The 24998-nt window shown below is 43.8% G+C and overlaps 2 protein-coding genes across 2 annotated transcripts in view; one reads left to right on the forward strand and one right to left on the reverse strand.

Annotated features, from left to right (window-relative positions):
* The first annotated feature begins 12134 nt into the window (after positions 1-12134).
* The window catches only part of LOC145359989 (protein-arginine deiminase type-2-like), a 63560-nt gene continuing 50696 nt past the window's right edge, over positions 12135-24998 (forward strand). Inside the window, exon 1 of the mRNA XM_080214879.1 lies at positions 12135-12242. The gene's annotated coding sequence lies outside the window, so the exon portion shown is untranslated. The remainder of the gene's footprint in view (positions 12243-24998) is intronic.
* LOC145360038 (uncharacterized) lies at positions 13648-17015 on the reverse strand. The gene is made up of 3 exons (XM_080214935.1): positions 17003-17015; positions 15212-16586; positions 13648-13729 (listed from the first exon to the last, which is right to left on the reverse strand). Exons 1-3 carry the CDS (start codon positions 17013-17015, stop codon positions 13648-13650), a joined length of 1470 nt encoding a protein of 489 aa, XP_080071061.1.

Genomic DNA, 24998 nt, shown 5'->3' on the forward strand with positions numbered 1-24998 from the left:
ATGATAAAGGGTAGACCTATTAAGAGTATACAAATGCAGAGGGACCTGGAAGTGCAAGTGCACAAGTCTTTGAAGGTGGCAACACAGGTGGAGAAGGTTGCGAAGAAAGCTTATGATATGCTAGCCTTTGTAGGAAGGGGTATAGAGTACAGGAGGTGGCGTCTAATGCTGCAGTTGTACAGAACGTTGGCTAGACTGCATTTGGAGTATTGCGTCCAGCTCTGGTCACCTCACTACCGGAAGGATGTGGAGACCCTGGAGGGAGTGCAGAGGGGGTTTACCAGGGTGCTGCCTGGTATGGAAGGACTGGGTTATGAGGAAAGATTGGGGCTGTTTTCCTTAGAAAGATGGAGATTGAGGGGGGATCTAATAGAAGAGTATAAGATAATGAAGGGTATAGATAGAGTAAACAGTGGCAGGCTTTTTCCTAGATTGGAGACAAATATCACGAGGGGCCACGGGCTTAAGGTGAGGGGGGAGAGGTATAATTTGGATGCTAGAGGGAGGTTTTTCACACAGAGGGTCGTTGGGGTATGGAATGCACTGCCAAGTAGGGTGGTGGAGGCAGGCATGCTGGACTTGTTTAAGGTTTACTTAGACACTTGAGCGAAATAGGGATGGAGGGTTATAGGAGACTGTTTTAAATAAGGATCAGAGCCTCGGGACATTCCTGGAAATCAACTGTTACGTGTGTTGATGTTTTCCTCTTTTACTCCGCAGGTGCGTCGGTCCACCTTGTTGTCTAACGAGGGGCATACACACGTTGGTTGTGCGTGGGCTGCTCTTGGATGTTCGAGAGTAGCCTAGTACTTTGCGTCGTTTGTGTAGGCTTAAAACTGGACCAACAGATGGGCACCACGACAGCTCAGTGACTATCACTGTTTGCTGTGCAGATACATGGATTTGGACCAGTGTCTGTGGGAGTTTGCACATTCTCTCTGTGGTTGTGTGGGTTTCCTCCGGGTGCTCTTAGGCTGATTGGTGTAACAAATTGTCCCTAAATTATTCTCCCCTTAATCTGGTTTCCAATGGAGGTGCCGTAAGCATAGACATGGGTCAAGGGTGGAGGAGGAAAAACACATTGTTAAAATGGCGGTGTGGGCTCGTTGGGCCGAAGGGCCTGTTTCCCGTGCTGTGTTGTTCTTTGTTCTTTGTTTGTTCATAAAATGGGATTTGCCAGAACTTATACTTTGCATTCATGATACTGAAAACTTTGGCATGGACATGTCTGCTATCACCTAACATTGCCTTCATAGAATGATGAGGTCTGATCAGTTCCTCCTTCAAGTGCACTGGGTCAATGCAGATCCTGACCATAACAACCTTTCTTGACTGCAGCCATTATTACTGCAACCCATTATGTGACCTCATCCAAGGGAATTATGACACCCAGTGTCATCATCTGATGCAGAACATTGACTACCTTCTGCGTCATGGCTATTGGTACACTTCTTGCAGCACAAATTGTTGATGGTACCAAGTCATGTAATCTCATGTGGTATATTACTTGTAATTTATCAATGATGTTGCAGGTGAAGAGGTCTTGTACACTATCATTTCTGGGGTCTGGTGATGCAGAGCATGTACCTTTAGATCAAGCTGGATGGGCCCCAGTGCAGTGCTGTCCCAAAGACCTAACAGTGGCTTTAACATTCTGGTCAACTATATGGAATCTGAAAGTGCCTTGTGTACAGTGGAGATTGGTCACACCTCTGGTGTCAATCGTCTGTCTGTCATAAACCATGAGGTCCACATGGGTATTGGGATCCAGTGCTACATATTGGGTCTAGTTCCCATAGTATTCGACTGGGCACTACATTATACTTTGCTCCGGTGTCAATCTTTGCCTTGAGTTTTCTGTTGCTGCAAATCATGTTCAGGGTGATAGGATCTCCGGTCTTTTCTATGACAATGTTGATACTCCGACAGTAGATTGTATTTGGAGGCTTAGCGGTTTGGTTGCTCTGGCTGAGCTCCAGTTTGTTTTTGTTGATGTTCCTAATCTTGGTGGACCAACTGTACTGAGGCCAGTGTCAAAGGAAGGCTACCATGGTTTTGATCTGCAGCATTTTGCAAGATGATTCCACTTACCGCATTTAATGCAGTGCTAACCTCAAATTAAATCAAACCGGACTATTTAGTTATCATACAGCTGCTATTGGCAGTTTGTGGTGTTAAATCTTTCTCTCATAGCATCTTCTGGACGAGATTGCTGTGAAACCCACAGATTATTCAATCCCTGAGTAACTCATTGGTAAGGGTGCCAATTGCACATTTCTCTAAGATTGCCATACAGACTATTGATTTATCTGCTCTTTGGTTTGTTGAATAAGATGCATGCCTGTCGAGTCTTGTATTCTTCACTGAAAAGTAAACGTTTCCAATTCTTTTTAGAGTTACTTCAGGATTCTCTTTCTCCTCCATTTGAAAAGCAGCCTCCTCAATGGCCTTGGGGCCCTCTAAATTTAGTAAGGTTAAGCTTGTCCCTTTTCTGATTTGTCAGATAATGCAGCACCATAGTAAATACATCACCCCTTCTCAGACTTTGTCTAGTTGTCCTCAATGTTTTTGTCAAATAAGAGCTTTCAATGTGTCAAAGTCCTTGTGTCATACTGCCAACTCCTGACACAATGTTGGGTTCCCAAATACTTGCAACTAAGGACTTGTAACAAACAATATGTAAGTCACCAGCTGAGCAGCTTTTATATGCTTCTGCTCTCCGGGGGAAACTCCTACGCTCCCATCATGTGAACCTTTAAGTCACTACATCATCAGTTTACAGTAAGATTTTGTGCATTTAGTAACTTTAATAGGATTCTTTCGTCTACCAATCCACATACAAATCTGTCTTGTAACACATAGTCTAGAAATGTTGTAATTCAATGATAAAGTTGTTATGGTTCAGGTCAGAAACTCCGAAGTGTTTTATGGAGCCTGCCTGGATCATTAGTTTTTATACCTTGAATTTGGCCAGGATAAGCATGATAGATTTCACTTCAGGTCTGATCCAAATGACCCACAAGGGAGCTTTTATGAAATAAAGTTTATTTAAGAATATAGTTAACATGTACATTAAAAAATTAGCAATAACTTTTATCAGTTACAAACAATCATGATATGGTCTAACCCTTCACGAATGCAGGAGCTGTCCCAATCAAACCAATCCCATAATCAAACAGGTTTAATACAGCACAGACTAATGTTCACATGATACTGGAACTGAGTCCTTTGGGTGCAATGAGTAGTTCTCTGGATAGACTCAGAATAGTTTGAAGTCAGAACAGCTTCCCAAAACACCAGGAACTCTAGGCAGGCCACCAATAGCAGATTCCCCCCTCCAGCAAGGCAAGACTTTGCTTTAAGATCACCAGCTAAATTTCCAAAAACAGGGAGAGAGATTTCTTTTCAGCTTGCCTTCCCTTCTAAAACTCAACTCTGACTCAAAACCTGCAGCTCAGAACTGAAAAGAAAAGAGCTCCTGTCAGGTGACGTGCCAACCAGTTTTTCTGCTAACAATGCAGAGCCACGAAGGATCCCACAGTAAAAATAAACAACCCTCCTTTAAGCAGCAATAAAAGGATATCTCCAGACAAGCCAGTACCATAATGACATCAGCTAAAGCTGTGAGCTGAGAAAACACTGAAGCTGTGAGAGCTGTAGAAATCATGATTTAAAAATAAATCTTTTTTAAGGTACATTAACATCACAAAGTCGTCAATGCCACAATGTTTTGCTACTTTTTTAGTTTCTGGTTACAAATTTTTAGTTTTCCATTATCTCTAGTGGGTTAAAAGGTTGAAATGTTCCTCCAGTTTGGTGATGATTACTTTGAATGACACATCTTTTGCCTTTTGGAAACAAGATTATTTGTTTGAATGCCATTCACTTCTAAACTAATCTCAGTTAGCAAAATTGCTTTTTTGTATTCGGCCTGGCCCTCTCCACTTTTACCTTTTGAGTTTTAAAATATCAGCACTGAAAAACATGTCCATTCTTTCAATATATAAACTAAATATTTCTCGCACTCTCTCACATGTTCCCAACCCTTCAACTGTAAGTGCAGCTACATTGCCCTGTTTCCAAATTCCTTCATTTTACCGTGGCTGTCCATAACAGTGAAACAAAGGCTAAGTCTGCTGAAGTAGACGGAACTAACCCAATTGTATCAGATGACATTAGAGCCTTGCAGCAGCCAATTCAACTAAGTGTGGTAATGCCGTGTCAGGAAGAGTGAGGCTTGGTGCAATCCCATCCAAGCAGGTAAGCTACTGGCAGCCAGCTGGTTTTGTTGATCATAGTCCTACTGCTATGTGCTGCCAATGCATTTGCACTTTGATTCCATCTTATAGCCAAAATCCATTATATATTGAGAAGGACTTGCAAAGAAAGGCAGTTCACATATTTAATAATGTCACCCAAGGCTAGACTTGAATCTGGATCCCTGGTTGTGAGGCAGCAGTGTTAACCATTGTGCTCCCTATTCTTCCAAACTCTCATGGATACTTTTAGGGTAATGGAGCAGAAATCCCAAAGTATGTTATGAAGCTCGACTAGACCCCAACGTTTTTTTATTTAGGCGTTAGCATGAGGGAAGGTGTTTCACTCCAGATGTGATTCTATTGGCACATGAGGATGCTTTTATTGCAACAAACTTTATTTAACAATACAATTTAACTATACTGGACAAATTATGTGAATGCACATAACATATGAAAACATTACACTTGTGAATCTATTTCCACCTCTCCTGTAGACATGTAACATCTCTGGAGCTTGTCGCTGTCCAGTACCTTGCCCAAATGATCATTATTTATGTGTGATCCATTGTCCAGGAGAATATTAGAAGATTCAACTATGGGGACGGCACAGCTGGACCGGATCCTGTTATCACTTGATCTGCACATTTAGGGTCATAGCGATTTTATTCTGCTTTACTGTAAAGATCCTGAAACGAATCTTAATGGTGCCATCATGAACCCAGCAATCATCACCACAGACTGGCATTCAAACATTGGAATCCTTGGCAGCCAGCTACTCTGTATATAAATGCAAACATGCTAGATAGAAGCAGGGTAGGCCACTTGGCCCCTTGCTCCTCCACCACTCAATAAGATTATGACTGATGCAATTGCATCTTCAACCCCACATTCCTGCCTGCCCTGATAACCTTGCACCCCATTGTTAATCAAGAATCTATTTAGCTCCTCAAAAATATTCAAAGACTCTGCTTCTACTGCCTTTGAGGAAGCGAGTTACAGAAAAAAATTCTACTTATCTCTGTCTTATATGAGCAACCCCTTATTCGGGACCACTAGTTCTGGATTCTCCAACAAAAAGAAACGTCCTCTCCATATCCACTCTGTCAATATCCCCCAGGACCTTAAAAGTTTTGATAAAGTCACCACTTAATATCAAAGAATCCCTACAGTGCAGAATGAGGCCAATTAAGTCCGCAATTCTTAATCAAGTATCTTACTTAGGCCGTCTCATGTGCTCTATCCCTGTAACCCCACACATTTACCATGGCTAATCCATCTAACCTACACATCTTGGGACACTAAGGGGCAATTTTTTTGTACCATGGCCAATCTACCTAACCTACACATCTTTGGACTGTGAGAGGAAACAGGACCACCCGGGGGAAACCCATGCAGACAACATCCAAACAGTCACCCAAGGCTGGACTTGAACCTGGATCCCTGGCTGTGAGACAGCAGTGTTAAACATTGTGCTCCCTATTCTTCCAAACTCACATGGATACTTTTAGGGTACTGGAGCAGAAATCCCAAAGTATGTTACGAAGCTTGACTAGACCCCAACATTTTTTTATTTAGGCATTAGCATGAGAGAAGGTGTTTCACTCCAGATGTGATTCTATTGGCACACGAGGATGCTTTTATTGCAACAAACTTTATTTAACAATACAATTTAACTATACTGGACAAATTAGCTTAACTTTAACCAATTGAACTACTTAACATGACGATGCAATTATTAACTGCTAACCTACTTCCATTAGTTCCAATTAAAGCAATATTCCTCTTATAGACTTAAACCCCTCTCCAAAACCAGTTACCAAACAACACAGGTTTACATATTTTAACTTGTAATAGCTTTAAAGCCTTTGAACTCCTCTTCTGACAATCAAACATTAGTATTTATATGGAGAAAGACAGAGACACCTCTTGCTTGTTTCAGAACCAAGCAGAAACTGCCTGCTTTTTCCTGCAAGCTTAGCTCCTCCTCTTTACATGACTCTGCCTCTGTCAATCAACCTAATCAAACTCTACTCTGAAACCCATGGGGAAAAACAAAAATAAACAAAAATGCATTAACTCAAATTAAAACAAATACCCCATTAGCTAAGATCAATTATTAGTGTGCATTCTCAACATGTGAGCTGCCTGGTGCAGACAAATTGGCATCATATAAATAGAGCTGAATTCTAAACCATACCTCTTTCAAGAAACATAATTAAAAATACATTTCTTAAAGGCACAGTATTGTCACAGTGTAAACTTCTCTAATCTTTCCTCATAAGACTACTTGCCCATTCCTGTTATTAGTCTTTTAAATGTTCTCTGAACTGCTTCTAAACACATCTTCCCTTAAATAGGAAAACTAATACTGTACACAATTCTGCAGATGGGGGTCTCACCAATGCTCTGTACAACTGCAGCATAACCTCCCTACTTTTGTAATCACTTCCGCTCAATAATTGATAACATTTCCTATTAGCTTTACTAATTACTTGCTGTACTTGTATTTTGTGATTCATGCATCAGGACATCCAGATCTCTCTGCACGTCCATAGCTTTGTAATCTCTCATCGTTTGAATAATAAGCTTCTTCTTATTCTTCCTGCCAAAATGGAACATTTCACATTTGCCCACATAACACACCTTTTGCCAGATTTTTGTTCAATCACTTAACCTATCCATGTTTCTTTGTAGCATCCTTACATCCTCTTCGCAATTTACTTTCCTGCCTATCTTTGTGTCATCAGCAAATTTAACAATCATATCAGTCCCTTCGTCCAAGTAATCTATATAAATTGTAAAAAGTTGAGGCCCAGCCACTCCTCACATCCTGCCAACAAGAAAAAAGACCGATTTATCCCAACTCTGTTTCCTGTTAGCTAGCCATGGCAATATGTTACCCCTTTCACCATGAGCTTTTAATTTACACAATACTGTTTGATGTGGCACCTTCCTAAATGCCTTCTGAAAATCTAAGTACAGTACATTCACCAATTCCTATATATCCATAGCACATGTGACTCCTTCAAAGAACTCCAATAAATTGGTTCAACATGATTTCCCATTCACAAAATCATGCTGACTTTGACTGAATACCTTAAAATGTAAAAAATGAAAACAAATTTGTAGGAAAGGTAATACATTGTTTTCAGTCACTAGGTGTCAGTCCAATAAAAATAAACTTGACCTCACAGTTGCAGGTGGTAGATTGTCTTTATATACTAAACCCGACTTAAAGGATGCTGTCTGTACACCATTGCTTTAGTTGTACATTCATTATTTATGCAATTGGGTGTTTTTTTCATCCTGCGCTATTCGTACTGTCTGTTATGGGGCGGCTCAGTGGCACTGGGCTTGGCACTGCTGTCTCACAGCGCCAGGGACCGGGGTTCAATTGCTGGCTTGGGTCATTGTCTGTGGGGAATTTGCCGTTCTCCCCGTGTCTGCATGGTTTCCTTCGGGCGCTCCGGTTTCCTCCCACAAACCAAAAGATGCATTGACCGTGCTAAATTCCATGCTAAATGGGTGCTGGGGTGTGGCGACTAGGGGATTTTCACAGTAACTTCATTGCAGTGTTAATGTAAGCCTACTTGTGACTAATAAATAAATAAACTTTAATAAATAAAATATTTAAACTTTCTCAGAAAATCCTCCTGCCCTAGCCCTATAAGCACATTTTTCTCTATTTTTCTATCCCCTCATGTTCTCTGAGTACGCATTGTCCATGAGACCTACTTATTGTTCTGTTGATCATATTCATGAGGAAGTGGGAGGAATAGTGGTACCGTCATTTGACTAGTAATCCAGAGACCTAGGATAATATTCTAGGACCCAGTTCAAATCCCGCCATAGGAGATGTTGGAATTTGAGTTCAATAATAATCTGGAATTGAAAGTCTAATGATGACCATGAAACGATTGCCATAACAATCCATCTGATTCAAGGAAACCTGTCTCTGAAATAATGGCCTAGCAAGCCACTCAATTCAAGGACAAGTAGGGAACTAGCTAGTGATGTCCATATGTTGTAATTGAATTTAGAAACATACATGTGTAAGTCTGATAACTAATCAAAGTGACTACTTAAATACTTAGGGTCACATAAGGGCCATATTTGGCAAAAGGGCAAGTTTTTCAGCAATTTCATGTTCCCCCTCCCCTCCTGCATAGGGGCTGAAAAATTCTGCCTTATGTTATGATCTCCTAGGTCTTGCTATTATTTAATTAGATGAAAGTTGCCATACTCCTAGATAATCGTAGGCTGCCCGCCTTTTGAGGGGGAAAGTTGACTGGTAGTGATTTAACCTGAGGATCACCACACCTCAAGAAAGGGGAAAGGTTGAGAAGGTAAGCCTTCATGAATAACCACAGCTGTTATGGGAATTGAAGCTGCGTCACTCTGCATCATGAATCAGCCGTCTAGCCAACTGAGCTTAGATACTAGGCAGCCAATAACATGAGGTGAATCCGAATTCAAGAGACGCCCCATCATAAAGCTCTTAAAATTTGTAATAGTGATCCAAGGATGGTGTGATAGTATAAAACAGATGAGAGTGAATTGCCAACGTATTCTACTTCTCTCTCAATTTTTTGAACCTGATTACTAATTTGCCCTTTTTGCACTATTATGTAAAGTTTAGAATCTAATTCCCACTCCCCAGGTTAGAACATTGTGTGCAGAAGGAACACCAATGCACACTTGCTGGCTATACCTAATGGTAGTTTGCATTTAACCATTCACGCTTGTCAGATTCCTAAATGTGCATTTTTCTAAAGAATGCAGTTACTCTATTTCTACATGTCAGATACAACTAAGAATGCAGTAACTTGTTTTCACAAGCCCAAATACAATAAACTAGGTAAGTTTCCAGTCAAATTCCACACCAAGTGTGCACTATGAAAGACGAAGAGGGGAACTTTGAAAGTTTGTGAGTTTACTATCAAATAAATTGGTTGGACTTAAACCTGGTGTTGTCAGACTTATTACTGTGTTCTGAACCTCACAACAGGGATGATGCGGTATTCATAATTGAAGATACATATTTAAGCACGTGCTACCTTCATCAGGTTTAGTCATGCTGCTATTTCTCAGACCTTTTCAAGTACATTTAAAAATCAGGATGCAACTTGCAAACAAAAATCAGCAAAAATAAATTGCCTTAAAAACACAGCTGTCCCCCCATGATTGTACTGACAAAAGTGGATGTTGCATTCTTGTTGCAGACATTTTTGATTTGATTTATTATTGTCACATGTATTAACATACAGTGAAAAGTTCTTTCGCGCTATACAGACAAAATATGCCATTCATAGAGAAGGAAACGAGACAGTGCAGAATGTAATGTTACAGTCACAGCTAGGGTATAGAGAAATATCAACTTAATGCAAAGGAAGTGGGGAAGAAGCTGTTCTTGAGTCGGTTGGTATGTGACCTCAGACTTTTGTATCTTTTTCCCGAAGGAAGAAAGTGGAAGAGAGAATGTCCGGGGCGCTTGGGGGTCCTTAATTATGCTGGCTGCTTTGCTGAGGCAGCAGGTAGTGTAGACAGAGTCAATGGGTGGGAGGCTGGTTTGCATGGATTAGGCTACATTCACAACCTTTTGTAGTTCCTTGCGGTCTTGGGATCTTGGGCTCCTGTTCTTGGACAGAACAGGAGCCATACCAAGCTGTGATTAAAACCAGAAAGAATGCTTCCTATGGTGCATCTGTAAAAGTTGATGAGAGTCATAACTGACATGCCAAATTTTCTTAGTCTTCTGAGAAAGTAGGGGCATTGATGGACTTTCTTAACTATAGTGTCAGCATGGTGGGACCAGGACAGATTGTTGGTGATCTGGACACCTAAAAACTTGAAGCCCTTGACTCTTTCTGTTTCATCCCCATTGATGTAGACAGGTTCTTCTTTACGCTTCCTGAAGTCAATGACAATCTCCTTTGTTTTGTTGACATTTGTGATATGTCTAGAATGGTCCTGAGGACTGAAAGCCCCTAATCTTTTCCTCCTGGCTACAAACTCTAGCTTTATATTTCAACTTCTGACAATAAGAAAACACAAGTGCCTTTGTATGAGTCTATCTGTCTGAATGTCTACAGTGGGGGTATATCTTACTTAATCTTCTTCATTGTTCCCTTCCCCTACAGTGCTTGGGCTTTTTAAAACTAAACCTTTAAAAACTCTTTCACCAGTTCCTGAGTTTACAAGAAGAAATCCTTCATAGAGAAACTCTACCTACATAAGGAATTTGTATGTTTACCTATAGCAAACAATGTACTTGAGTGATCTTAAATGCTACACTTCAATGGAAATAAGCAAAAGTTTTTTAGGCCTTTATTGATTCTTCTTACTGCCAAGGCGAGTGTGAGAGGGTTGGGGGGATTAAAAATTAGTGGTGTTGGGTAGTAACCATATGATTTCCCTTGCTAGGAGAATTGATGGTTTTGTTATTATACTTAGATCAAGCTCCCACATTCAAGCTACTCATGCGTCTCCCAGTGTTCAGCAGTGAAATGAAGCTGCATGCCCTTGTTCTACTACTAACATATTCTATTATCTTACCTTAATGCTACCGTCAGTACCTTTTTAAATCTTTAACACTACCATTAATGCACACTTTGTCTTATGTTCCAAGATATTACCAACAATTCTCTGCTATGACCTGAAAGGATTGTTGTCAGTGAAGGCTCAATGGGCTGAATGGCCTCCTTCTGCATTGTAGGGATTCTATGATTCTATGACATTCCAATTTGCTCCATCTTCTGTACTTCCTCTCAAACAGTTTAAAGTCCACCACATTTCTCCCTCTCTTTAGCTCTGAAACTGAGTCACATGGACTTGAAACATTAACTCTGTTTTTCTCTCTCCACAGATGCTTTCAGACCTGCTGAATCTGCCTGATTCTCAGTTGGTCATGAAAGTACCAATTATTGAGTATAAATCCCAATCCTGCGGTGGGAACTTGATGGGGCAGAGTGGGGTTAATAAACCAAATGTATTCTGATGAACAGAAGTGGTTGACTTGAGAGCATTGTGACAGCATCGACTACTAGAGACTAAACACGTGGACTGGATTGCCTTTTTTTTACTCATTACCAACACCTAACTTTATTGAAGTAACTGAGAATTCTTATTTTCAAGAGGTGCTCATACAATTTCTGAAGCATTACAATCTCATTCAATTAGATCCAATACATACTAAATCCAATACAGATACCAACAATAAAAAATAAAACACAAAAACATAATAAAACAATACAACAACACCTTGTGTTATAAGTTTTAGCAAATTGCTGAATGAAGAAAATTGTTTGGCCCATTTGTTCCCATTCTTCAAAAGCATTAGTGTTATCAAAACCCAGCCCATTATAGCTGTTAGTGCCCTAGTCTCAGGCACCTTATGCCAGCCTATTTTAGCTGTTAATCACCTTCTATATAAAAAAACTCCTTGACTCTGTAATAAATGTGTGCTGCACAGTTCTGAGTCTGTGCTTACTTGTTGCCCAGACGTGTCTGAGAGAGCCAGGCCATCTTACTTTCTCTAATGTATTATCTGAACTTCCACTGGAATCACACCAAAACATCATTTTATGAAGTTGAAGACATCTGGCAGATTATTGAACAGGTGGCTGCACAAATTAACCACAGCACAAAAACAAAATACAACAGATATTGGAAGTCAGAAATAGAAACAGAGAAGTCTGAAATACTCAGTGGGTCAGATATCAGCTGTGGAGAGAAAAACAGAATTAAAAAAAGTTAAATTTATTTTTCTTTCCAGAGATTGCTGGACCATCTGTGCATTTCCAGCTGTCTTTCCTTTATTTTATATTAGAGATCAATTACACTCTGGAATCTCAATTTCTCTTGTTTTTTAGTGGAAAAGACAACAATAATTTCCACAAGGAATTTACAGCTGTGATTGAAAAGGCAAAGTGCAAGTGGACAGTTTATCCAGAGTATGTGAATTTCAGTGATCATTAGATGCAGGTAAATATTACAATTTATTCTTAAAAAATCCAGCTGATGGCAGCATTAAGGGTGTTTGTGAAACTCAGAGAGAGACATATTGACCAGGGAAAATCAAATTTGGGGAGCTAAATAGGATAACCTCTGAAGGGATCATATTGAGCACACTGCAAATGCTATTTTGGAGATCTAAAGTCACCTGCAGTGGCCAGAAAACAAGTGCAGGCAAACCCAATTTCTTGCCTATGGTATTTGACATATACAAACCGTGTAGGAATTAAATGGAGCGCACTGCTTGCTGGTGGCAGGAAAGCAATTATGCTCATTAATGAGCCACTTGGGATCAATTATCCTTCAGTTCACCAGAATTTAATAATGCTCAGGAATGCAACTGAACTTGCATGGGTATCCTGTGCCTTGCGGTCTGGTGTCCCTAGAGAAGGAGCATGTGGTGCCCAAGGGTACCATCGAGGCCCTCTGCACTTGCTGGGTACCATAGAGACTGTGTATTATCAACTTCTTTAACCACATTTTGGTTTAATGTTTTAAGTTTCCTTTCTGCTTTGTTTTCTGTTTCAGGCAGGTCTCTTCTCTTTTGGGGGCTGCCCTTCTTGCTCAATCCTTTAGTTTGTTTAAGTTAGTTCAGTTGTTTAACCAAAAAGAACCGTAGTCCCATGCCTCCCAAAGGCAGAAAACTCTCCATTGGTTTGAGTCATACCTAGCACAAAGGTAGATGGTTATAGTTATGTTGTTGTCAATCATCACAGTTCCTGGACATCATCACAGGAGTTCCTCAGGTAAGTGTCCAAGGCCCAATTATCTTCAGCTGCTTCATCAATGACCTTCTCTCCATCTTAAGATCAGAAGTGGGGATGCTCATTAATGATTGAACAATACCCAGCATCAGTTGCAATTCCTCTGATACTGAAGCAGTCTGTGCCCATATGTAGCAAGGCCTGGACAACATACAAGCTTTGGTTGATAAATGGCAGGTAACATTTATGCCACACAAGTGCCAGGCAATGACTATTTCCAAAAAGAGAGAATTCAACCAGCACCGCTTGACATTCAGTGGCATTACCATAGCTGAATCTCCCACAATAAACTTCCTTGGGGATTACCATAAGCAAAGGTAATGAAACACACTGTGCCAAGGGACAGGATCCTGATCTGACCAACTGGGGTGGGGGCATTGGGGGGTGGGGGGAGGCGTTGGTTGTATACTGGACCCAGTACCCAGTAAGCATCAGTTCAATATGGCCAGAGTTCCTGTTGAAGACTGATTATTCAACACTTGCTGATTATAGCCTACACAGGCATAGCAGATCCCCACCAGACCAGCACCACAGCCAAAAACCATGAGAGGAAAAGCCAAGCAGGATAGTTGCAGATTTGCACTAGCAACAAAGCGGGGTGGGCCCACCCCTCAGGCCACCAGCTGTCCCAAGCTGAGGAACACAGCAGTCACAGTGGACATAGCGTGGATGAGGTAAGCATGCTTGAAGACCCTAAGTAATTGAGAATGTGAAGTGTACAGGAGAACTGTGAGAGGATGGGATGGGGGAGGAGGGAGAGTGAGTGAGGGCTGGATTGCATGGGGGGAGAGTTTGTGATGGGGTTGCAGAGTCTATGGGGAGGAAGAGTTTGTGTTTATGAAGGGGGAATGGACAAGAGAAAAGTAGTATGAGTGTTGTTTGAAATCCAATTTCATCATTAAAAGATAAATCCCCCATTTTTGCAGAGCTTGAACCTGATTAAAAACGTGAGATTGAGTGTGCAAATGCCTGCTCTTTCACACACTTTATTATTCAATTTCTTTAACAATATGAAGAAATGCTCTCAATCTGGCACTCAAAAACACAAAATTGAAGATGAGGCAAGAGGATGAATCTAGGCAAAAAGTCAGCTTGTCATTTTACTATAAAAAGTTTGTAGTATTGAACAGTGACATTCATCCTCATCCAAAAGTATGGGTGAATTATCTGATGACTTAGACTTGCCAATTTCTGGAGAACTTGTGTGAAAGAGTAGGCACACTCAATCCCATGTTTTTAATCAGGTTCAAGCTCCGCAAAAATGGGGGATTTATCTTTTAACTATCAAGCTGGATTTCCTAATTCTTAGCTTCCTGGCCCTTTCTTTCCACCCTCCGAATCAGTACAGAAGAGGAGTTTGAAAGATGGACTGACTAATGGATGATTTCACTCTAACACCTTTTTGTACATGTCTTATGAGTATTCTGAAATTTGAATTTTGAAACAACCTGTGCTGATATCCCCTATTCTGAATTGTCACCCTTGTGTGAGAAGTAGGAGGTACCCAACCCGAGGCCAGTCAGTTTGTATGGATTACACCCGAGCAACTGACTCAATCCTTGGGGGGGAACTCGATCGGCTTAGTTGTCACCGTTAGGTTTCAACTGTCGAGCCCATCCAAAGAGACACCTCTGGGGACACCGATCCCACTTCCCTTTCCCCCCCTGCTCTTGAAATCAAAGACACGGCGGAGTCATTCTACGTCAGTTTATTCAATCTTGCAAGAAAGGGTGCAGTCCCGCAGGTACACACACACACACAATATATGATTCTGCCTTATATGCCTATGCAGTTTATCATACATCTCCCTTCCCTTGTTAATTGGCTCTCGCGCCGCGCTTCCTTATCGTGAACTGCTCAGCTAGTTTCTGTCCTTGGTTTCCACGCTCCCTTATCGTGAACTGCTCAGCTAGCTTCACCCTCCTACATCTGTCTTCCCTTGTTCTATCTTTGGCACCTATTCCTCCTTTTTATGGTTCGCAGTAACCGTTTCTTTACCATACCCAATCCATGACTACTTTGACTGCGAGCAACTGATTTCATACTTGTTTTTAAGCACCTGCCCCTGCAAAGCGTTTATACAGCATATTTCACTTCTTGATTTCCCGCTCTGTCAGCCCGCTTTCTCAAAAATTGCATCAGCTTCCCCTTACAATCCCCCCTGCTTTTCCTTACGCGCTGCAATTTTTGACTTCCACCTCCTGTTTCCATCCCTCAAGCATTATGCGGGCTCGTTCGTCCCAGGTGCCATCTCCACCTTTGGTGTCTAGGAGGCCCTGTCCCTCCTCTGTTTCTAAGTGTATGCCTACTACCCGTCCATCCAGGATATCGCGTTTAGTCAGAGCTGTTTCAATGAGCCTCTGTGTCAGACCCTGTATGCAAGGGATAACACAGCACCCTAAGGTGGTCAACACCCCTGCTACCACTATAAAGGAGATGAGGACGGATACTACGACTCCTTTCCATTTCCCGAACCATGTCTCCCACCACCCAGCAAGGTCAGTATCCAGTCCTGAATTTTCAGCCAACTCCTCAGCCAGGGTCGTTAGTCCTTCTAAGGCTCTAGTGATTGACCCATCAGGGGCGGTGTTATTTGGGATGAAGGTACAACACTGTGTCCCTATCATGACACAGACCCCGCCTTTCTCTGCCAGGATCATGTCTAAGGCTAGCCTGTTTTCCCATGCCATTCTGCTGGTGGCATCAAGCTGCACCGCGATTCCCTTCACTGCATCGCGGGTGTAATTAATAAATCGCTGCTGGTTATAGCAGATGTAGTTGATCCAATCCACATTCTTATTGATGGTCACCCACCAGAACAGAGACTCAAACCCCGCCGCTATCTGGTTTCTAGCCTTATATTCATCAGGAACCCCCCTGGGGACTCCTATATTGTCTAAATAGACCCGGTCGTCAAAAGAGGTGGGTAAGCTCCTTTCTGTTCGCCGATCCCTACGGGGTTCCTGGTGTTCGAATGCCAGGGTGAATGGGACAACTAATTGGACTATCGCGCAGGTCCCTGTCCATCTCCGGGATAACGTTGGTCGCAAAGTCCTTCCTCCACAGTACCACCAGAGGTCAGCTCGGGGGACCTGGATTTGGGAATAATTCCCTTCCCCCGTGTCGTCACTGACCTTTTTGATCGTACCGCATCTGTCAAAGGTGCCCACCTGCCTGTCCAGTCTGTTCCCAGTCCGGGAAACACAAGTGTGATGTGTCCCTAATACCCCAGAGAACACTGGGGGCTGCGATTCCCTGTTGGATCTTACAGGGGGAAACGTCCGGCCCAGGGATTGGCAGGTGGGATCATCCCAGGCCATCCGGTGTTGATATAATCTCACCAGGCATTCCATCTGTTGTGGCTCCTTATCCCATCCTAACGGGAAGGGAACTATCTGTGGAGTCGGCCTACTGCCTGTGCAGGCATAACAGTTGCCCTTTTCGAGGCTTTGGACCGTATACCTGACCCATTCTACCCAGGCATTGGTCTCCTCATACCCAGTCTCTATTTCAAGGGTTTGTTTTAGGTTGTTTACTTCTACCACTCTTACTGCCCTTGGGTCATTTTGGGGAACCTTATCATTTCGGTCGGGTGTTTTTTAAATTTTTATCTACATAGATTCGGAAACAACATTTCAATTTGCTATCTTTTCCTTCTTCCTTTATCCTAATTCCAAATACTGCCTGGTGTAATTGATAGTCCCTGGCCCAGTTAAACAAAAAAGGCCCATCAGCTATGGAATATCGAGAGAGGTTCTTAGGATCTAAGACTGGACCACTTATTCTTCTGGTCCATTTGGTCCCTTTTATTGTTAAATATATAGGATTGCATTTCTTGTCTAAGCATTCTAATCTGGACTGCATATATTTCTGATGAAGGAATATTATGGAAGGGAGTTTACCCCAAGGATACTTTCCATCAGCATAAAATTGTAAGGATTCCACCGAATATTTTCGCTGGCTCACCAGATCTCCACATACTACCAAAGAACATAGGTCAGTCTCTACCACCTGTGTTGTAGGGAGATCCAGAACCGTAATTGAGCTCATAGAGTTTCCCTTGTCCTCTTCTAATTTATCTGAATTATATCCCGTACTTGTGAGTACTCCCTGGGACAAGAGGAAGGAAAGCATTATCCAGATTACCCCTTCCATTCTATCCCTTTCTCATTACCTTTTAGGAGAGAACTTAATTCAAAACAGTTCCTTTCCCGCGCTCACGCCGCTACTAAAAATTGATTATTTAGAGTCTTTTAAATTTCAGCTTTGTGATCAGAGTTCATTTTCAGAATATTGTCCACTTAGTCCTCTGTAATATGCTCCGCCTCTGTAACGTGATCGCTAAGAGTTGACGTCTCCTCCGCTGGAGCCGGTACTGGTCCCTTAACTCTGGTGTAATGCGTCCAGCCTCTCTCAGCCGTCCGTATAGCAGTCTCTGTAATCAGTAGTACCAAGAAGGGGCCGTCCCAGATCGGCTCCAATGTTCGTAGTTTCCAGTTCTTAATTAGGACCCACTGTCCCGCCTTGATAGTGTGAACCGCGAATTCTAGAGGCAGCGTCTGTGCCAGGAGTCCCTGTTGACGTAAACGAGACAGGACAGATTCCAAGGCCTCAACATATTTTCGTATAAATACGTCTCTAGACTCGAAGAGGGGTAACTCCCCCCTCGGTCCATTAAAGGGGAGACCGAACAACATTTCATATGGGGAGTCACCTAAATCGCGCCGCGGTTGCGTTCGTATTTGTAGGAGAGCTAGGGGAAGGCACTTAGTCCAGGGCAGCCCAGTTTCAGTAGTGAGTTTCGTGAGCTGTTTTTTAAGGGTCTGGTTCATCCGCTCGACCTTGCCCGAGGACGGGGGATGCCAGGGGGTGTGGAAGTCCCATGATATTCCTAATCCTTTCATTATCCCTTGTAGCACTTTTGATGTAAAATGTCTTCCCTGATCAGAATCTACATTCTCTACCAAACCATATCTAGGCACTATTTGTTCGAGTACTTCCCTGATGTAAGTGGGCCATGATTTCCCCCATTACTTGTTTATTTATCATTTCTCTTCCATCTGGCAGTACCCATTTTCCTTCCTCAGTTTCCCTAGCTCCCATCTCAGTCAGCTCCTCTTTTTCCTTTTCTGTAAAGATTGGATTCGCTCCCCGGGGCATTAGGGAAATAAGGGCCTGCATCCTAATTGGTTGTGGGTTTAGGGCTGCTTTTTTTTTTGCTATTTCATCGGCTAGCTTGTCCACAGGCCCCTCCTTGATCCCTTGGGATATTAAAATGTCCCAAATATAACATCCGTGCTTATCGTCTACTATAAAGAAAAACTTATCCTGTGAGTTCAAGTTCAAGGGGATGGACGAGAACTCGTTAGCTATATCTAATACTATAAATACTTTGTGGGACAATGATAATACCAAAATTTGGCATTTGAACTCCAGGGCTGGAGTTTTCTCAGTGACACCAGGATCTGATGTCTTTCCCTGGTGTGAAATATTTAAATTGGTCAATGGATTATTCACTGTTCCTCCCCTCGTTACCGGAGCAAGGTTACAGACCTTCTCCTCAGTATTAAAGTCGCCCCCAGGTGCTGTAAGTTTCATGGTCATACTGCCGGGGGAGAGAGGTAATGTCCCCCCGCAGTAGTCTTCTAACACTTAGTTTTGTTTCTCCAGTTCCCTTACTCTGAATTCTAATTCCTTAATCTTTTTATCCCCACTCCACTTCTTAGTGGAAGTGTCTACTTGTTCAATTAGTCCAGCTAACTGATGTATTAACAATACTGCTATTTTCTTTGTTTGGTTTCTCTTTTCTAACTCTCTAATCTGTGATTCTGTTGTTTTAATTTTCTCCTTGTCGTCAGCCCAATTTTTTTTTACCCAAGACTGAGATGTGTTCAATTAATCTGGTTTAAACCTGTTTAATTAATTCAAACTAAGAGAATTCCAATTATCTTAGTTCTGTCCTTTTTTTCCAATCATTTCCATTGTTGATCTAGTGGGTGAAATGGATCCCACCCCTAGGTCGCTCTTCTCAGAGTCTGGTGATACCTGTTAGGGGTGTTTAGTGCCCTCCGTACCACCACTTACACTCGTGAGCTTACACCCTTAAGCTCACACTATTAAGCCGGCTTTCCCTTCTACTCTGGCGATCTCTCAGACAGATTCTTTCTTACTCACGTCTGAACATCACATCCCAGGCATCCTTCTCTAGCCTTTACACTCACTTCAAACTCCTGAACTTCGCGTAGGGGGCCACCCCTCTTAACAACTGGTCTAAGGCTGGGTGTAAAGACAGATGCCTCCTTGTCTGTATGTGCTCAGCTCAGACCTCTCACACACACTCACACTTTTTCATCACAGGTGAGCCCCTACTGCACTTTGATTCACTCCCTTAAATTTGGTAATCTATTCCGGAGCTCCGGTTGTGGCCATTCAACCGGACCCATAAACAGATCCCGGGTTTCAGCACCAATTCTTGTAGGTAAAGATACCTCTGAGACTAATTGTGAGTCAAAGTTCAGCAGTTTATTTAACAAAGCCTGATTCAGAAAATCCAAAATAAGATTTATTTTTATCACCTTTAAATATCCTCACTAAATCAAGACCCTTGCACGTTCTTCCAATTCTGGTACAATAAAACAAAACATCACTTGGAGCACAGATGCACGAAGAAATACTGAAAGCATTCTAATGTGCAATCTACATGTTTAATTATTTCTACAGCTCTGCCTTTGTAACCAACACAGGCAAGTACAAAATCAAATCTACTGTGTGCCTAAATGGTTAACTCTCCTTACAACTTTAAGATGCAATGTAATGCCACCTTTCCCACTTGGCAGAATTCAAATCTCTGTCCGATCCCTACATAATTTATTAAACTTAAAGCAATTCACTTTGATTGGCTATACCTATTACATCACATGAGGGTCTCAATTACACAGTTACACTCTCTCTCTCTCTCTGTACCATACAGAGTCAGCCTGCTTGTCTCTTTTTAACCCTTTACTGGTGGGAGCTCACTGGCCTCTAATAAATTTGACCATGTTTGATTCGGGTGCCTCACGTCATGACAAATCCCTTTCTCTCTCCAACAGTCATATAGTCATGCACAATTCCAAATACATAACCGCTATTAGTGTTCTCCCCGCACCTCAGTAAAAGCCTATGTCAGGGTTCCCAGTTCCACTGACATACTTCTCTCTACTCTTTCTGCTCAGACCAATTGTAGGTCCATCCCATTCACGCTGATCCATCTATATACTTCGTGACCCATCCACAAACTCCAGTGCCTCCAGGCACTGCTCCCTCATCACATAACCTCCCAGGGTCTCGGTTTACCCTGTGTTTGCTGGATCACAGGATATAGTGGGACAGACAGGGGCGACCCAGGTATCGCTCCCACCCAGCAAGCCGCGTATTTGATTTCCTCCGGGCTGGGTGATGGTTTACCATTTACATATAAATTTAAGAGTTGGCAGACCCAATGCTCGTCCAATCCGTATTTTGGCCAGAATACTGACGGTGCCCGGATTGGTTCTGCTGTCCATATAAAACAACAATATTTTATCATAACCGTTTTGTCCAGATTTCTCGTCTTCGTCCCATAGTCCCAATTTTGTAACTTCATACCTAATGGGCTATCTGGGGGTATTTCCTCCTTCTTATCCTTCCTCCTAGGTTCCCCGTCCCGTCTTCGGGACGACCTATTTCCCATGGTTAGTCTCCAGTAGTCGTCTTGAGTATGAATCACCCACACTCTCAGATCATACTGTCATAACCATGAAGTCAACAAGGTAGATAATAACTCTCACTAGCCCGAATCCAAGTCCCGAGAGAAATTTCTTACCTTGATCCGTGCACGGAGTTGTCTGACTTCTGCCTGTGTGTGTACCCCCTTTCCTTTTTACAGGTCCCCGTCACAGTCCTTCTCCCCTACTCATCCGTGTGATTTCCTTCCTAGGGTCCAGAATTATCTCAATCGAGTGGTTTCAGATCTCTCCACCCGGGGACCAAAACGGCATTCCTAGGCATAAATATATACCAGACGCGTCTTATTCCACCGAGTTGGTCCCCCCGCGAGAGGTCCCCGTTATAATTCAGGATCCCGGACGAGCCCCCAATTTGTGTGAGAAGTAGGAGGTACCCAACCCGAGGCCAGTCAGTTTGTATGGATTACACCCGAGCAACTGACTCAATCCTTGGGGGGGATCTCGATCGGCTTAGTTGTCACCGTTAGGTTTCAACCGTCGAGCCCATCCAAAGAGACACCTCTGGGGACACCGATCCCACTTCCCTTTCCCCCCCTGCTCTTGAAATCAAAGACACGGCGGAGTCATTCTACATCAGTTTATTCAATCTTGCAAGAAAGGGTGCAGTCCCGCAGGTACACACACACACACAATACATGATTCTGCCTTATATGCCTATGCAGTTTATCATACATCTCCCTTCCCTTGTTAATTGGCTCCCGCGCCGCGCTTCCTTATCGTGAACTGCTCAGCTAGTTTCTGTCCTTGGTTTCCACGCTCCCTTATCGTGAACTGCTCAGCTAGCTTCACCCTCCTACATCTGTCTTCCCTTGTTCTATCTTTGGTGCCTATTCCTCCTTTTTATGGTTCGCAGTAACCGCTTCTTTATCATACCCAACCCATGACTACTTTGACTGCAAGCAACTGATTTCATACTTGTTTTTAAGCACCTGCCCCTGCAAAGCGTTTATACAGCATATTTCACTTCTTGATTTCCCGCTCTGTCAGCCCGCTTTCTCAAAAATTGCATCAGCTTCCCCTTACACCCTGGCCTTGTAAGTAACAAAATATAACAAAACTTTTGCTTTATTAAATCAGTCTAGACTGGACATGGCTAAATGCTGTCCTTGTTTGGAGATAATATTCACTTTATGGGCATGGTAATGTCCCAAGATATATGAGAGCGGTTGCTATGTCACACTGGAGCAATGGTGGACGTGCAATTTCCTTGGCAACTTGGAGGGGTGGGTTTTCAACATATTTTTACTCACATACTGTATTTGTACTTACTTTTGCTGTTGCTAAGCACGTGATCTGGGTGAAGTTACACTGTGAACGTGACTAATTGCTGTAAAAAGAGTATAAAGGGGGAGATTCCCCCCATTCGAGATAGTATCACTCGGCTAAGCTCAGAACACTGTTCTGAGTTACTAAAGCGATTCTCCAAAAGAGCTTGTACTTGCTTCAGAGTAAAGGACTGGGTTTTCTTATACAGATCTTATACAGTTCTGTAATTTCCAATGCCATTAGATCCCATATAATCATCCAGAAATCTTTTAAAAGAACCCAGTGAGTTCGCCTCTACCACCACCAACGGCAGCCAATTCCACTCAGTCACCACCCTCTGATGTTGTGAAACTTCTTACTCAAAACGTTAGATAAGTGGTGATAGTGATGGGAACACTACACTTCTGACATGAAGGTGCCTATGGCCAGCCTTAACGTCAATGGCACCAGAGAGGCACAACGCAGATTCCAGAACTTCTCGGTCCTCTGGGTTGGGAAATGTGCAGTGTGCCTCCTGCAAGAAAGTTGGGGGGGTGCGTCTACTTGAGCCATCTTGCACCCAATTCCAGCAGGTGGCTATCTTGTTGGCCCCACATTTTCAACTGGAGATCTTGGAGGTCAAGGAGCCTGTGCCACACCAATTGCTGCACTTGATGGTCCGCAAGGGAAGTGTGGTATTCTACTTTTTAAACATCTATGCCCCAACCGCTCGACCGCAACATACGTCTTTCTACAAGAAAGTGCGCACTCATCTAGGCACTAAGTGGATGAGTGCATCGTCTTTGGGCGGATTTCAGTTGCACCCCCGAGGCTCTGCACTGGCCCCTAGTGTCACACTCCTGCAATTGTGAGTTGTGGGATCTGATCGGGACCCACAACTTGGTGGGGCGTCTGGAAATATCTCCATCCTGGCTCCAGAGCCTTCACATTTGTGGAGCCTGGAATTGGAGCATCCAGACTTGACTACCTTTAAAATTCAAGGGTGTTCATCCCAAAGAGGACCCAGCCCTGCGACTGGCATACAGGGAGAAGGGCACACTGCGGGACCTGCAGTATGTTGGGTCTCGCAGCACGCATGTGAGTTTGCAGATCTGTTCAGATCTGGATGATGATCCCCCCTTCTTCTACTTGCTGGAAAAAAGACAGGCGATCCGTCAGCAGCTTCTTACGCTGCTGCCAATGACGGATCCCCTGTCTCGGATCTGGATAGTAAAAAGTCTGACAACACCAGGTTTCAGTCCAACCGATTTATTTGATAGTAAATTCACTAGCTTTTGGGTTAGCCCCTTCGTCAGGTGAATGGAGAGTTTTGGCCTCAGACAGAGCATATAAAGCACAGACATCTGGATAGCATTAGGACCATCGCTTGTAATTACTATACTGCCCTTTCTCTCCAGATTCATCTAGCAAGGATGCCCGTAGAGTTTTGTGGGAGGACCTGCTGCAGGTCAGCCTGGAGGGTACTGTTGGGCTTAAAGCTCCTCTAAGCCTGAGAGAGCTCACTGGCTCCCTTGTCAGCCTCTCAAGGGGGAAAGCCCCAGGGCTGGACAGGCTGACAGTGGAGTTCTTCAGTGATGTCCTGGGGAACAACTACACAGGGGTCCTGGGAGAGAGTGTTGCGACTAGGGAGATGCCCCTTTCTTGGTACAGGGCCTTCATTGCCCTGCTGCCCAAGAAAGGGGATTTCTGCCACCTGAAAAACTGGCGCCTGGTCTCCCTCCTCAGTATGGACCATAAAGTATTTGCCAAGGCTATGTCAACACATCTTGGCTGTGTGCTAGACCACATGATCCACCCTGACCAGTCCCACACAGTCCCGGGCCGTTCAAAAATATGATAATCTCCATCTGGTCCGGGACCTAATCCACTATTTCCAGAGAGCAGATCTGTCAAGTACCTTTCCTATCCCTTGATCAGGGAGAAGGCACTCGACAGGATGGATCACAAATTTCTGCTCGGAACTCTGCAGGCATTCAAAGCACAAAGAAAATTACAGCATAGGAACAGGCCCTTTGGCCCTCTAAGCCTGCATCGACCACGCTGCCCGACATAACTAAAACCCCCTACCCTTCCGGGGACCATATCCCTGTATTCCCATCTCATTCATGTACTTGTCATGACGCCCCTTAAAATTCACTGCAGTGTCCATTTCCACTACCTCCCCCGGCAATGAGTTCTAGGCAGCCACCACTACACTCTGTAAAAAATCTTCCTCGTACGTCTCTTTTAAACCTTGCCCTTGCACCTTAAACGAATACCCCCTAGTAATTGACTCTTCCACCTTGAGAAAAAGCTTCTGACTATCCAATCTGAGGGGGGATTGGGGAGGGGGAAGGGGTGGGATTAGGGAGGGGGAAGGGGTGGGATTAGGGAGGGGGAAGGGGTGGGATTGGGGAGGGAGGAGGGGGCATTGGGGAGGGGGGAGGGGGGGATTGGGGAGGGTGGAGGGGGGATTGGGGGGAGGGGGAATTGGGGAGGGTGGAGGGGGGATTGGGGGGAGGGGGGATTGGGGAGGGGGGAGGGGGAATTGGGGAGGGTGGAGGGGGGATTGGGGAGGGTGGAGGGGGGATTGGGGGGAAGGGGGATTGGGGGAGGGGATTGGGGAGGGTGGAGGGGGGATTGGGGGGAAGGGGGATTGGGGAGGGTGGAGGGGGGATTGGGGGGAAGGGGGATTGGGGAGGGTGGAGGGGGGATTGGGGGGAAGGGGGATTGGGGAGGGTGGAGGGGGGATTGGGGGGAAGGGGGATTGGGGAGGGTGGAGGGGTGGAGGGGGGATTGGGGGGAAGGGGGATTGGGGAGGGTGGAGGATGGAGGGGGGATTGGGGGGAAGGGGGATTGGGGAGGGTGGAGGGGGATTGGGGGGAAGGGGGATTGGGAGGGTGGAGGGGGATTGGGGAGGGGGGGGATTGGGGGGAGGGTGGAGGGGGGAT

The sequence above is a fragment of the Carcharhinus amblyrhynchos genome, chromosome 30, assembly GCF_965287045.1.
Source record: "Carcharhinus amblyrhynchos chromosome 30, sCarAmb.v2.hapA, whole genome shotgun sequence".
Lineage (NCBI taxonomy): Eukaryota > Metazoa > Chordata > Chondrichthyes > Carcharhiniformes > Carcharhinidae > Carcharhinus > Carcharhinus amblyrhynchos.